At 33.3% G+C, this 15867-nt stretch overlaps 1 protein-coding gene across 1 annotated transcript in view; it reads left to right on the forward strand.

Annotated features, from left to right (window-relative positions):
* Window positions 1-15867, forward strand: part of Cry1 (cryptochrome circadian regulator 1) — a 62418-nt gene that overhangs the window by 30750 nt on the left and 15801 nt on the right. The window contains exons 2-3 of the mRNA XM_015482802.2: window positions 10595-10703; window positions 15154-15296. Coding sequence (XP_015338288.1) covers window positions 10595-10703; window positions 15154-15296 — 252 coding nt within the window. The remainder of the gene's footprint in view (window positions 1-10594; window positions 10704-15153; window positions 15297-15867) is intronic.

The raw sequence follows: 15867 nt of genomic DNA on the forward strand, positions 1-15867 counted from the left end.
CCCAGTACTTTATATCCAAAAACAAAAGAAAAAGAAATCTCATATTCCAATAAGTGAGAATATCTAGAAGATATTGAAAAATTTCTCACATGTGTGACCTACAAAAATTGGACCTAAAGAGGATGTAGACAACCTAAACAGGTGAATATGTATTTTTAAAAAAAAATTTAAAACATTTTTAATCTTTTAAAATTCTTTTTAGGTATACATGACAGTAGAGTGGAATTTTAACATATAATACAAACATGGAGTATAACATTCTAATTAGGATCCCATTCTTGTGGTTGTGCATGATGTGGAGTTTCCCTGGTATTGTATTCATATAGGAACATAGGAAAATTATGTCCAATTCATTCTACTGTCTTTCCTATTCTCATTTCCTCCCCCTTCCCTTCATTCCCCTTTGTCTAACCCACTGAATTTCTATTATTCCCTCCCTCCATCTTGTTGTGTGTTAGCATCCACATATCAAAGAGAACATTTGGCCTTTGGGCTTGGGGATTGGCTTATTTCATTTAGTGTGATAGTTTCCAGATCCATGCACTTACTGGGAAATGTCATAAAATCATTCTTTTTCATGGCTTAGTAATATACACACACACACACACATATATACATACACAAACACACACACACATATATATATATAAACTTTATCCATTCATCTGTTGAAGAGCACCTAGGTGGTCTAATAGCTTAGTTATTGTGAATTGAGTTGCTATAAACATTGATGTGGCTGTGTCACTGTAGATGCTAATTTTAAGTTGTTTGGGTATATACTGAGGAATGGGATAACTGGGTCAAATGGTGGTTTCATTCCAAGTTTTCTGAGGAATCTCCATACTCTTTTCAAGAGTGGTTGTACTGCTGGGGCTGGGGCTCAGTGGTAGACCATTTGCCTAGCACATGTGATGCCCTGGGTTCAATCCTCAGCACCACATAAAAATAAATAAATAAAATAAAGGTATTGTATCCATCTATAATTAAAACAAAAATATTTTTAAAAAAGAGTGGTTGCATCAATTGGCAGTTCCACCAACAATGTATGAGTGTACCTTTTCCCCCACATTCTTGCCAACATTTATTGTTACTTATATTCTTGGTAATTACCTGTTCAATGGAGTGAGATGGAAATTCGCATTTCTCTAATTGCTAAAAATGTTGAACATTTTTTCATATATTTGTTGACCATTTGTATTTCTTCTGTGAAGTGCCTTAAACAGGCAAATATCAAACAAAAGATTGAAACAGTACTAAAAAGCCTTTCAACAAAGAAAAGCCTGGAGCCAGATGGATTCTCAGCTGTGTTCTACCAGATCTTTAAAGAAGAACCAATGCCAACCCTCCTCAAATTATTCAATAAAATAGAGAGAGAAGGAGCACTCCCAAATTAATTCTATGAATCCAGTATCCCTGATACCAAAACCAGATAAAGGTACACCAAGGAAAGAAAACTACAGACCTACATCCCTGATGAACATAGATGCAAAAATATTTAATAAAATATTAGCAGCTGCATTCAAAACATATTAAAAGGATGTTAATTATCAAATTGATTTCACCCAGGGATGCAAAGTTGGTTCAAAAAAATCAAATGTAATTTAGTTCATCACATAAATAGAATTAAGGACAAAAATCACATGATCATCTCAATAAATGCAGAAAAATCCAGCACTAATTCATGTTTAAAACAAACAAACAAAACTGAAGTATTTAGGCAAAGAAGAACTTATGTCAGATTCATAAAGGACTTGTATGACAAACCTAAAGCTAACATCATACTGAATGAAAGCACTTCCTCTTAAATCAGGAACAAGAAAAAGATTTCACTGTCATCACTCCTGTTCAGACTAGTTCTTGAAACTGTAACCAGAGGAATCAGATAAGGAAATTAAAGGGACACATATAGGAAAAGAGGCCAGATTACCTGGTCACTGAAGACCCCCAAAATTCTATAAGTAAACTTCTAGAGCTGATAAATTCAGCAAAGTAGCAGGATACAAAATCAAAATATAAAAATTTATAGTTTTCTATAATCTGCTGAGAAAGAAATCAGGAAAACAATTTCATTCAAAGTATGCTCAAATAAATAAAATAAAATACCTGGGAATAAATCTAACCACGGAAGGGTCTCTATGATGAAAATTATAGAACACTGAAGAAAGTAATTAAAGGGCTTAGAATATGGAAAGTCCTCCCATGTTCTTTAATACACAGAATTAAAATTGTCAAAATGGCCATATTACCAAAAGTGATCTATAAATTCAGTAAAGTCCCCATTAAAATACCAACATCTTTTACAGAACTAGAAAGAGTACTAAGTGCTGAGAGCCATAGCCAAGTAGGAATGAAGCAGGGCATTTTTGGTTGAAAGGTGAGGCCAGCAAGCCATTGAGATGATAATGATTATGTTGAGATCTGCATTCATTTGGAGATTAGACCCCTGCTGTCTGCCTAGGCCTGCTACTTTGGAGCTCTTGCAGGACTCCCGGAGAGTTCCCATTAGTTGGGGAAGTGCGGTAGGAGGGAATTCCGGAGGAGGGATTTCCTGTTGGAGTAGTGTGTTCCGAGAGAATGCCTCATGGGTGGTTCGCGGGAGAATTCCCGGGGAGCCTGTGTGGAGTGTGCTGGTGGAGTTCAGAAATAAAGTTTGTTCCTGCTTCAGTGGCTCCTGATTTGTGCCCAGCCAGACTGCGGCAACTAAGATTGATAAGGAATAATAAAAGACCCAGAATAGCCAAAGCAAGTCCTGAGCAATAGAAGTGATCCTGGAGGCATCACAATACTCCATCTCAAACCATGCTTCAGAGCTATAGTTACAAAGCAGCATGGTATTGGCCTAAGAACAGACATGAAGTCCAGTGGAAGAGAACAGACACATCTGATTCTGACAAAGGTGCCAAAAACATATATCGAACATATTGGAGGAAAAAAAATAGCCTTTTTTAAACAAATGGTGCTGGTAAAACAGCAAGTGGTGGAAGAACGAAACTGGATCTCTGTCACTATGCACCAAAACCAATTCAGAAAGGAATCAAATACCTAGGAATTAGACCAGAAACACTGCTGGTGCTTGAAGAAAAACAAAAAACCTAAAACAGAGTCAACACAGTCAACATATAAGCACAAACACCAACTTCCTTAATAAGACTCCTAAAGCTCAAAGTAAAACCGAGAGTCAGTAAGTGGGATGGCTTCAAATTCAAAAGCTTCTCTGTAACAAAGGAAATAAAAGCGTGAAGAAAGAGCCTACAGAATGGGAGAAAATCTTTGCCAGTTACTGTTCTGATGGGATTAATATCTACAATATATTTTTAAAAAAACTTAACCCTCAAAAATTAATAATCAATAAGCAAATGATCTAAACAGACATTTCTCAAAAGAAGAAATGTGAATGTCCAACAAATGAAAAAATTCCAACGTTCTCTGTAATGAGGGAAGTGCAAATCAAAACTGCACTGAGATTTCGTCTCCAGGTAGAAGAGCAATCATTAAAAATACAAATAACAATAATTGCTGACGAGGATGTGGGGGGAATGGTACACTTATACATTGTTGGTGAGACTGTAAATTAGTATAACCACTTTGGAAAGCAATATGGAGATTCCTCAAAAGACTGGGAATGAAAATTACCATATTACCCCACTATCCCACTCCTTCCCACTCCTTGATATTTATCCAAAAAAACTGAAATTAGTGTTACCGCTGTTGACCAGTGACGAGTTTTTGCTTCCCCAATGTTGAAGAATAACACCAAAGAAGCACGCCGAGGCAAGGTCAGAGTAGAAATTAGAAGTTTATTAATGGACAGCAGAAAAGACTTCTCCCGGAGGAAGAAGGGGACCCAAGAGGTGGAATCCGTGGAAGTGCGGTTGTTTCCCCTTTTTATAGTTTTGGTGATGAAATGTAGGTTGGAAGGCCCGAGGGGTGGGACACAGGTGGGCCAAAGAAGTAATCTGGTCAGGAAGGACTTCTGAGTCAGCACCTTTTTGCTGGGGGTTGTTCATTAGCATTTCTTTGAGGTGGACTTTGGCCTAGGGCCTTTTCGGGACTTCATTAACATTCCATGAGTTGTCCTGTGTTTTCCCTGAGTCATTCTCCGCATGGTCTCCATTTTAGATTTCACTCGATATTAGACCCGATTTATCTAACTACACTGACTACCTAACTTTAAATCTGGCTTCATTAGCATCCTGTTGTGATATAGGCCCATCAATATTTATAGCAGTTACAATTCAAGTTCTTGAACCACCATCCCTCAACAGATGATTAGATAAAGGAAATATGGCATATAGGTACAATGAAGTTTTACTCAGCCATAAAGAAGAATGAAATTACATCATTTGCTGGTAAATAGCTGGAACTGGAGAACATCTTACTAAGTGAAATAAGCGAGACTCAGAAAGTCAAGGGTCAAATGTTTTCTTATATGTGGAAGCTAAAGGATGGGGGGAATAAAGGGAGACCAATAGAATAGAAGGGGATCAAGAGAGGGGAGAGAATGGGGAAGTATGGGGGAGCAGACTCTACCAAATCACACTGTGTCCCTGTACATACACCATAATGAGTCCCGCTTATATATGTATGTTTAATATATTAATTAAAACAATAATAAAAGAGAGGAGATCAGTAGTGTAGGGCAAAGAAGGAGTGGAGGGAAAGGGAAGGTACTGGGGAATGAGACTGATCAAGTTATGTGCATATAAAATGTGTTATAATGAATCCCACTATTATATGTAATTATAATGCATATATGTGTGTGAGAGACCCTCCTTTAATTTCTCCTACTGTTACAGTTAGAACATTATAAAAATGTCTTAAATTTGTGAATGTGGATGTTTTATCTGTAAATTTTATTTTAGGATTAAAAAAGGGCATTGCAAAATATTTGTTACAAAAAATAACTGTATCTATCTATAGATTCACTGGTCTGTGGTCTTAGAGTCTGACAAATGCAAAATTTGCCTTTGAAATATATATTTTAACTTTATTGAACATTAAGCTATTTTCTTTGGGGAACATGTGTATCATAAATATCCTGACAAGTGGAATAAAGTACAAAAAAATTGTTACAAAGCAGAAAAAAAGCATATGTAAATTTTATTCACTTAATAGAAATATTGTTATTTATAATTTTGAAATCTAATAAAACACCATAGACTTTGGTTTATAATTTAGAATCTACATTTTTTCTTTATGATAGTATATCTAGAACTTTTTAATTTTTTAAAATTTAACTCTTGTTTTATGTGGAAAATGGGAGAAGATATTCTCCATGTGGTTTTAGTGATTTCAGTTTATATTCTTTAAATCAGTTCTCTAGTGTCAGCAATGAGTTGTTTTGGTTTAGGTATTCTAAAAGTAGCTTTCATTGTTGAGTGTATGATAAGATATAATTTAGAAACTAAAGTACAGAAACAGATGGCTTTATCCTGGTATGATACATGTTAATTCATAACTCATTGTTTTCAGCCTCAATAGGATTATGTTGTGTCTTGCTATTGCCCTTTTTCAGACTATTTTATAGACAGAACTAGAAATACTAGTTATATAAAGCTGTTCTAGCACAGGCTGGAAAGTAGGTCATTGTGATGGGAGTATACTAAACCGCCCACTGGTTGCTATAGCAATGACCTACTTTAAGAAACTATTTCTGTTGATTCATGTTGAAATCATCTTTTGAAAGTGGTATAAGGAAGCTTACTCCATGTAATTTTCTTATAATAGCAATAAATAGTGATTTGTGGAGGGGAAAAATCCTTAAAAATATTTAAAATGAAGAAATATATTTTTCAATTTATTTGAAAGTGTTGTTTTCAGTATTGTAATTAAATAGCATGAGGACTGTTTTTCTGTGTAGACAGTACAGTTATGCAAAGGGCTGTAGTGAGTTTTACTACCATTTGGCCTATTTTAAAAACAATGTTGCATGTAGTTAAATAGTATTATTAACTGAGCTTTCAAATGGGTATGATTATAGTGTATACTATATACTATCCATACTATATGGATAGTATATAGTATATGTCAAATTAGAGAAGATCTCTAAATATGTTCCTGTTAAAATTATACCAAATATATTTTCAATTGAATACATTAAATCATTCATTTGATTTAATACTGAATACCTATTTTAAGGCAGATGCATTTGTAATATGAAATGTTGAAATTCATGTGTTTTCTGCACCACACTCAAGCTGAACTCTGAACAATCTCTCTTCCCAGTTAAGGGTAAAGGATGAAGTGTTAGATTTTGTATAGTTTTCAAGTATCTTTTTTCATTTAACACTAAAAAAAAAAAAAAAAAAAAAATAGAGGTTTTTGGTAGTACTACCTAAGAAGAATTATATATTTAAAGGTTGGTTGATTCCGAGTCTTAGTTGCACTGTATCTTGTTTATAAATATATATTCATATTCACAGTGTTTTTATTACTGACAAAGGTCAAACCTTGGTTCACGATCGTATACAGATGAAATTCAAAGTTGTGTATAGGTGTAGGCATCCAAGAAATTCATTGTTTTCTTTTGTCATGCCCAACTATTTACAATTCAGAAATACATGGGTTTTTATCAAAATTAGAAATTATTCTTGAAGGAAAAAAATGATAACTTCTGTTTAATGAATATCTACCAAGTGCTAGGGGATTTTACTTAGTGATTTTATGCTGTTTCTGATCCTTTCAATAGTTATACAAAACAAACCTAGGTCATTTAATCCCTATTTCAGATCTTTTCAGTAAATTGTCCAAGGCACATTTTGAGATTTGTTTGCCAAAGATAGAAATCAAACACAGTTTAAGAAAACTCTATGATTAAGAATCAGACACAGGGGCTGGGGTTGTGGCTCAGTGGTAGAGAGTTCGCCTAGCACCCGTGGGATACCGGGTTAGATCCTCCGCACCACATAAAAATAAAATAAAGTCTATCGTGTCCACCTACAACTAAAACAAATATTTTAAAAAGATTAAAAGAAAGAATCAGTCACACATACTTAATTTGAAATCCATCAGGAGGAGGTGATATGTGTACAACACACACACACACACACACACACACACATTGTATATCAATAATATGAGGTACAGTTTCAAAGCTTATCTAGGATGAGGAGAGACATAGTGGTAGAGACAATTCAGAGGTTAGAGAAATTACTTTCAGGCGTAAAACTGAAAACTTAGTAAGATATGAACTTGAAGAGATGGAAATTTTTCAAAGACCTTCCAGGGCTAGGAAATATCATGGAGCAAATTCTAGGAGACTGAATGTATAGGAAAAAGAACTAGTTTGATTTGGTGGGAGGCAAGGGGAGTGGAGGAGAAAATGAGCCTGGCTCCCTAGGTTAGTGGCCAAGAAAATAAGTTGGTTTTTTTTTTTTTAATTATTATATAAGAGGTGAGTCTTTGAAGACCTTTGTACAGAAAAGTGTACCTCACAAAGATTTGGTATTGTGTATTAAAATGAAGTACAGTGGACAGAGTTTTTGGAAGCAGACCAATTTTAAGGTATTGCAGTAAATAATACAAACAAGAGATAATAACTGGGATTACTGTAGGCCGAATAGAGGTGGGTAAAGGATGAACTAAAAAGCAAAAAATAACACTTATATAATAGTGTTTACTTGGAGCAGACTCTGTTCTAAGAGCTTCATATATGTTAATTTATTCAGTTTTCATCAAAATGCTATGAGATGTTATTACTGTACCAGTTTTCAGGATCAATTGAAGGACTTGTTATATTATGGAACATCTATAATAGAATACTGTGAAATTTTATGCCATAGAAATATTTCAAAGCAACAGCTTTGAAAAAATGTTCAGCATGTATTAAACCAGGCTTACAATAGATACAGTATATCTCATTTTTGTTCTTTAAATAAATGTATGCTGATTATCAATTTTAAACTTTTTGTGAATTTTTTTAGTATGTTTCTACTCCTATCCCATTCCCCAAGGGTAGATATTATTAATAGCTTGTTAAGTATCCTTCCAGTTATTATCTTTATGCCCATATCAACATGAGTAGACGTAAAGGACAGTGTCACAGTTTGTTCTACTTTGTTCTTTCCTTTTTTCTCTTCTTATAGATATTTTCTACTTTAAATATCTGTGTACAAAGTACCTGTGTTATTTTTTAAAGTGACTATATTTGAGTCCACTTTATCCTGTAATTTTTATGTGAAACCAGAGAGGTAAATTATAACATCTATGGAAGAAAATATCATAATTTGGAAGAGAATCACCATAGTTAAATACAGCTTCTAGACATTGTTTCATGAAGTGCCAAAACAGAATTAATTCTTAGGTTGCAATATTTTCCATTGTAACACATTACTTCAGTCCATATTATTCTGTCCAACATTTTGTTAATTCATACAGTGTTTATTGAAAAGCATTAGAATGTTTATTCAGCCTACAAATAAGAAAGGGAAAATAAAGAACCAATTATTAGCAAATCCAGACTCAGTTGTTCATTTTATGTAGTAATCATGTTCTTTTGATATTTTGCTTTTCTGATCTTACCTCATACTACATAAAAACATTCCTACTGAAAGATTGAATTGAACTTTTGTGATTTATTACCAGTGCAGGTAAACATGGTGAAGCTGATGAGACAACAAAGATTTGGGGATTATCTTTGCCTTGGATTACCTCTCCAGGACATTTTAGTTTTATGCTGTTTTAATTTAAGCAAACTTTTAAGATGCCAGTCCATTGGATTTCTTAATTTTGGGTTTAATCATTCTCTTGCTATCCAGGTGGGGCAGCATACACCTATAATCCCAGCTACTCAGGAGGAGGAGGTGGGAGAATTGCTTGATCCCAAGAGTTTGAGGCCAGTCTGGGCAACACAGTGAGACCCCCATCTCAAAACAAAAACAAAAACTTTCTTGTAAATAAGCAAATATATTAAATTAGATTCTTTCCAATAAACATCACCACATGTGATGTTATTCATAGTTGCAGATAATTTTATGAAACTCATATATTCTTATATTGCTATGCATCTAGCTAAAGTCTTCTCCCCTGAAGAACTTAACATATTGGTAGTGTTGGAATGGGCTGGGGATTAGGTATTAGGGAGGTGACTCCAAACCAAGAGAGAAGAGGTATGTGATAAATATAAATGTGAGCACAGAAAGGTTTGTTTTCTGTTCGTTTGATGATCGCATGAAATTTCCTAAGGTAAAATGGTGGACTGTCTTTCACATCCTCTTGAGTGACTGTGACTCTCTAAGCTCCAGAAATGTTGACTCCTGAAGTGGAAAAGTGTCAGCTGACTAATATACTTAAGACATTAATAACTACAGTTGGAAAAAAATCAGCATTTTTTTTTTTTTTGGTGAAATGATGGGATCAGAATTGGCAAAGAGAACAAGATGATCTAGACTAAGAACCTTGTAGAACCTTCTAGAGAACCTCTAGTAGAACTTTCTGCAGTGATAGAAATGTTCTACACCTGTGCTGTCGAATGTGGTAGTTACTAGCCATCTATGTGGCTATTGAGGACTTGAAATGTGGCCAGTGTAATTGAACAACTGAATTTTAAATATTAATTAATTTAAATTAAAATGGCTACATGTGTCTTTTGGTCATTGTATTGGACAGTGCATTTCTGAGATACATCATTCCTTCCTCAACCACTCCTCCTCTCAAGAAAGACATGACCATTCTTCTCAATGAGTATGTAGCCTGTGAAAAGACAGAAAAATACTTAAAAACATAAAAGAAGATGGAAAGGAAATAAACTGAAAGGAACTGAATCTATATGAAAATTAACATGATGCAAACGATGAAGCTGAACATTCCAGGGCTGACCTCTTTTAGATTTGTTCTTGGGAAATGCTCAGTTTCATCGCAGTAGAATAACACAGTAAGCTGTCTTCTATCACTGCCTCAGAATTCTTCCAGATATATGTCATATGTAAACTTTGGTGGTACTTAATTTATTGAAAAAAATCTATAGCCCCACCTGTTCCATGAGACCTTAAAAAAAAGCAATCTGGTACTCTGTATAGTCAAATTGTTAATACCACATAATTTAGCATCTAATTATTATTAATTCCTTTTTTCTTTAGATTAGAAACATGAAAATAAGTATTATGATTTCTGCCTTAGATGATTACAGTCACCCCTACTATTTATATTCTTAAATTATTTACTCACTTATTCAACAGGATATTTCCATTTTTCCCAGAGTAAAAAAATGTTCTAGATTTTTCAAGGTGGCCTTTCTATGTGAAGTCATTTTTATATAGGAAACTTGTCACTTCATCATGTTTAAATAATGAAATTAATTCATTTAATTGCTTTGCTATATCTTTTCATAATTTTTATTTTCACAAATTAAATTTTTGTTTATGTAATTTTTATTTAATGAAAATTAGTGATTTGGTTTAGGAAAGCATTAAAATATTAGGAAACTTGTGCTATAATTAACAAAAACTAAGTATTCTTTCTGGACAGAGTAATTTCTATGAGTTAGGGGTATTAATAAAATGATGAATAACATTTCAAATTATGTAATAACATGGTTTTGCAATGCTTTACATCTTCTAAATGTATATTTTTAACATTTTTTGTATTTCTTCTCTAGATTTTTGCTTCAATGTCTTGAGGATCTTGATGCCAATCTACGAAAATTAAATTCTCGTCTATTTGTGATTCGTGGACAACCAGCAGATGTGTTTCCCAGGCTTTTCAAGGTAATTTGCAAATATTTGAATAAAATAATAATCTTTTTCAGAAAACATATTTGGCAAATAATGCTTTTTGTGCTAAAGTATTATGAATACAAGTATTTTTAAATGAAAATTGCATGGCATTTTTCTTTAATGAAAAAGTTACCCCTGCTAAAATCAAACATTATAGAAGGATTGTTTAAAATGAAAAGTTAAATCTTTCTTTTACCTTAACTGCTAGTTCCCCTTTCAGAAGGAAGCTACACGAGCTACTACCAGTTTCTTGTGTATCCAGTTAGAAATATTCTTTGCATAAACAAAAATTTGTATATGTGTATTTATATGTATCCGCATGTGTTAGTGTTCCCTTTTTAAAATCCCAAAATGAGAGAACTATATTCACTGTTTTGAGCCATGCTGTGTTCATATAAACATGTATTTTGGAGATTGTTCCGTATTATTTCCTCAGTCTTTTAAATGGCTCCATAGTATTCCTTAGTGTGGATATACTATGATTTCTTTAAGTAATTGTCTGCTAACCATTTAGTACCCCACCCCCACAGGCCTCTTGTTAATACAGAATATGCCAGTAAACACCTTTGTCCACATTTACATATCTTTGCTCATAAGTGCCAGTATGTTTGTGGGTCAATTCTGGATCAGAGGGTCAAAAACCACTGACATTTTACCAATAATATAAAATTGTAGGTTTTTGGTTTGTTGTTGTTGTTGTTGTTAAGCCTGGTAGAATCTTAACAATCTCCTGTTTATTTCTCCCTTTTTTCCCAGATGAAACAATTAGGCCTGGGAAGATTAAATGAGTTGCCCAAGATTATACAGTTAGTTCGTGCAAGTGTTAAGATCAGAAGCTGATTTTCCTGACTATTATTCTTTTTACTTTTCCCTTCCTACTTGCTACTATCAGATTTCTTAAACGATTATCTGCTTTTTCTTGGAGCTGTTTGATTCATTATATTTTTAGAGTAATAGTGTTTCTGTTTCTAATCCTGAAAAGAACCATTTCATTCTCTGAATAAGAAGGTCCCCAATAGTGAGTATCAAGTCATTCTTACCTTACCTTTCTTTTAATGGTAGGAAAGAAACATTTAATGGTCATGATTTGGCTAATGTAACAACTTTGGCTAGTGAAAATTTGACATTCATTAAAGATTATTTAATACTATAACTTTGTGGAATTCTAATTTAACTGATATATGAGGAATTCTGACAAGAAAGCATCCCAGAAACAATAATCAGTTATCTACAACTCACAAGTGTAAAAATGTATTTGGATAATTGCTTCAGTCATTTCAATCCTATAAATAATCCATTTGGTATGGGCAAAGTGAATCCTAAGAATATTTTGATTGCTATAAAATAACATTTCCATTTGCCAGGTATATTCTTCTACTGAACTTTATCCTCAGTTCTCTTTTATTTTTTATTTTGAGACAGTCTCACTAAGTTGCCCAGACTAACCTCAAACTTGGAGATCCTCTTGCCTCAGCCTCCTAAGTACCTGGGATTACAGGCATGCACCACAGTGTACAGCTATATACTTCTTTTTGAATAAATATTTTTAAGTCAGCACATCTTTTGTGTTCTTTGTTTTGAGATTTCTTCTCCCCAAAATAGTATATGATTGGGTCAAACTATCTTATGCACTTAAATTATGCCCTATCTTGTTAATCTGGCAGAGAGGCATAGGTTTTAACATAAGCTGTCAAATACAAATACATGAATACATGCATACACATAGAACATTTACTATTTTATTCTGATTTTCCTTCAACTACATACAATAGTCTATATAAAATGACAGTTAGGAAAACAACCTTTCTGATTAATTTACTCTATCTAGAGCTATGGAGATAATTACTTCCTTTTTTATTGAATTCATGTTTCAACTTTATATTTAAAGGTACTACATACATGTATTTTTAAGATATAGAAAGATAAAAGCAGGTGTCTTCCCTGTATAGGGCAGGAAGGGAGAAAAAAGGGAAGATACTGGGAATGAAATTGACCAAATTATGTTATGTACATGTATAAATTTGTAACATTGAATACCCCTATTAAATATAAATGTACCAATAAAATAAGTAAATAAATAAAAGCCATTCTCCTGCCCACTCCTAGTTCTCATACCCACGGTTTGTCTGGGGGAGAAGATTCTTTTGTCAGTAAAACCAGACACACTTAAATTAGTGTGTCTGGTTTTATTATATAGCAAATAATGAGAATTTTTAATAGGAAATTCTGTTTCCCACATTGGAGGAAAAATGGGTTTAGACCTGATAACATTGCATTTAATTTATTGGAACATGATAGTGACTTCAGTACTGATGTCTCCTCTAGTATCCATCTTTCCTCTATCATATGTGCTCAGTTTATTCTGTTTATAATGAGTAGATTTAGGAATGTGTCAGAGCATTTTTATATATACATGTGCGTACAAACAAGTCTAATAAACTTATGATGTGTTTTCTATGATGATTTTTCCTCAGTTAAATTCCGGCTTAATATAGGCTGACAAAATGACCTGTTCTTTTCACTTCTTCTTTTCATGTTTTCCTGAAAAAAATGATCAAGAAGCTTAGGAGGTACTAGCTTAGGCAAAACTTGGATGGCACTGTAATTGTAAGTGTGTTGCTTGTATTATTATAGAGTTACATGTTGCATCTTCCACATTTGGCACCAAATTGGTAAAGTTACCAAGACATGCACAAGAAAGAACCTGCAGAACCTTTTTGTTTTCCCTGCGGAAACTTTTAGTGAAGAGTTTAAAGTACTCATTTTAGAGAATAGATACATGTTGAATATATACTTGAATTTTTTTTTAAAAAAATTCTCATTATATCCAAGAACAAGAGATATGTGCCTAACATCTTTATAAGTGAGCACACTGAAGCATAATAAAATATTTTGTTGAAAAATCACATAATAAATAAAAAGAATATATAAAGCCACTAATATTTCAGCATCAGGTTTATATATGCTCTCTGAGCTACTTTGGATCTTGCTTTATTACTTCATGGCACATGCTTGATAGAATTCATTCACAGATATTAATTGAATACCTGTTGTGTATAAGGCAGGGTTCAATGTGCTAGAAATATAAGATTGAGGGGCTGGGGTTGTAGCTCAGCAGTAGAGTGCTCACCTAGCATGTGCGAAGCGCTGGGTTTGGGCCTCACACCATATAAATATAAATAAATAAAATAAAGGTATTAGATCCAACTACAACTAAAACATTAAAAAAAATAGTAGTGAAACAGATAAAGTACCTACATTCTCAGAGCTTGTCCTTTAGTGGGAAGGAAATAGATCATAAATAAGTAAATATGCAATGTCAGGTCATGATGGGTCCTGCAGAGAAACATAAAATGTGAAATAGTTTTAGGACAAGGAAAGGGTAGTTACTTCATATGAAATCATAGAAGGCCTCACTTATAAGGTGATATTTGAGAAGGGAGTGAGCCATGCAGATATCTTGGAAGGGGTATTGAATCCTCATCATTTTGCTGCTCTTTCCATCAAAAGAGTTTTTCTCCACCCCCACTGAATCTGGGTTGTCCCTATAACTTGGGTAAAACAAGCATCAAAGAAGACATTGTGCAAATTCCAAATCTTAGGTCTGAAGGAAATTCACAGCCTCTACCTCTCCAGGAATATAGGAATGTGCCTTCTGTAAAATACAAAAACTAATAAAGATAAGATTGATATTAACAACACTATTAGTCAGTTTGATATGGCTGATATTTGTAGAACAGTGTACCCAAGAACTATAGAACACACATTTCTCATTCACAGGAAACATTCACCAAGACAGATAGACTATACTTTGCTATAAAATAAGAATCAGTTAACTGCAAAAGTATGAAATCTTACATATTATATTGTCTGACTTCAACAGAATCAAACTAAAAGAATAGCAAATATTTATAAACTGAAAATAGAAATGCTAATATACAGAATTTATAGGATTCATCTAAAGCAGCATTTACAATATTGATTACCAAAGATTTGTTAAAGACCAGTTCTTAGGCCAGCAGGCATAAGTTCAGGTGTTCTGGCTCTCTATGGACTTGGGCAAGTCCCTAATTTTAATCTCATCTGCACAACATAGATACCAACTGAAGTGCCAACTCTTGAGGGTTATTTTGAAGTTTGATAATGTAATTATAAGTAATTTTTAAAAGTAAAGTGCTGTAGAAACACATTTAGTGTAAGAACTGGTTTTGAACATATTGTTAGGTAGAGTAGTGCCTGGCATGATGCCTGGAATCTAGTGAGTATACATTCATTATTTGCATATTCTTGGGGTGATAAATTGTGTATTTTTTCCTGCATGTTGGAAGTTTGATTTATTTAATCATTTTAAGTGGAATTTGAGCCTTTCACTTATTGTTATGATAGAAAAAATAATAATTATAAAGCTGGTGTACATTTTTACTTCTTTCTCTCATTTTAGGAATGGAACATTACTAAACTTTCAATTGAGTATGATTCTGAGCCCTTTGGAAAGGAACGAGATGCAGCTATAAAGAAACTGGCTACTGAAGCTGGAGTAGAAGTCATTGTACGAATTTCACACACATTATATGACCTAGACAAGTACGGTTTTGTTTTGTTTTGTTTTGTTTTGTTTTTTATTGTGGGAAAATATACATAATAGTATTTACTATCTCAACCATATTAAAGTATACAGTGGTATTAAGTACATAGACATTTGAACTAGTTACTAATACATATATTTGTAAAGTGAAAATAACATATACATCATAGAGTTGTGGGAGAATTAAATGAATATATGTCAAAGCTTTAGCATTTAATTTAGCTGCTACAATTTTTATGCACTCAATAACAAGCTCCAAAATTAATGACATTATGCATAAGATAAAAGTACTCAGTATTTCAGTTTCAAAGCTATTAATGATTAACACTGTTACAAAATTTTTTTTTACTAATTCAGCCTAATATGGTCTGACTTTTCTGGGCTCTTAGTATTATTAGTTTTGTAATTTATATGATGCAGAGCCATAAATCACCTTCACATATCTTGTATGATTATCTTATTTTATTTCATGTGTATACATTATCTTTTTAATCTAGATTTTAAGTCCAGATGCAAATTGAATATTCTGTAACTTTACATAATTTTAGTCATCTGAACAATGGCCTGATA

This window comes from Marmota marmota, unplaced genomic scaffold (genome assembly GCF_001458135.2).
Source record: "Marmota marmota marmota unplaced genomic scaffold, marMar, whole genome shotgun sequence".
In the NCBI taxonomy this organism is placed as follows: Eukaryota; Metazoa; Chordata; class Mammalia; order Rodentia; family Sciuridae; genus Marmota; species Marmota marmota.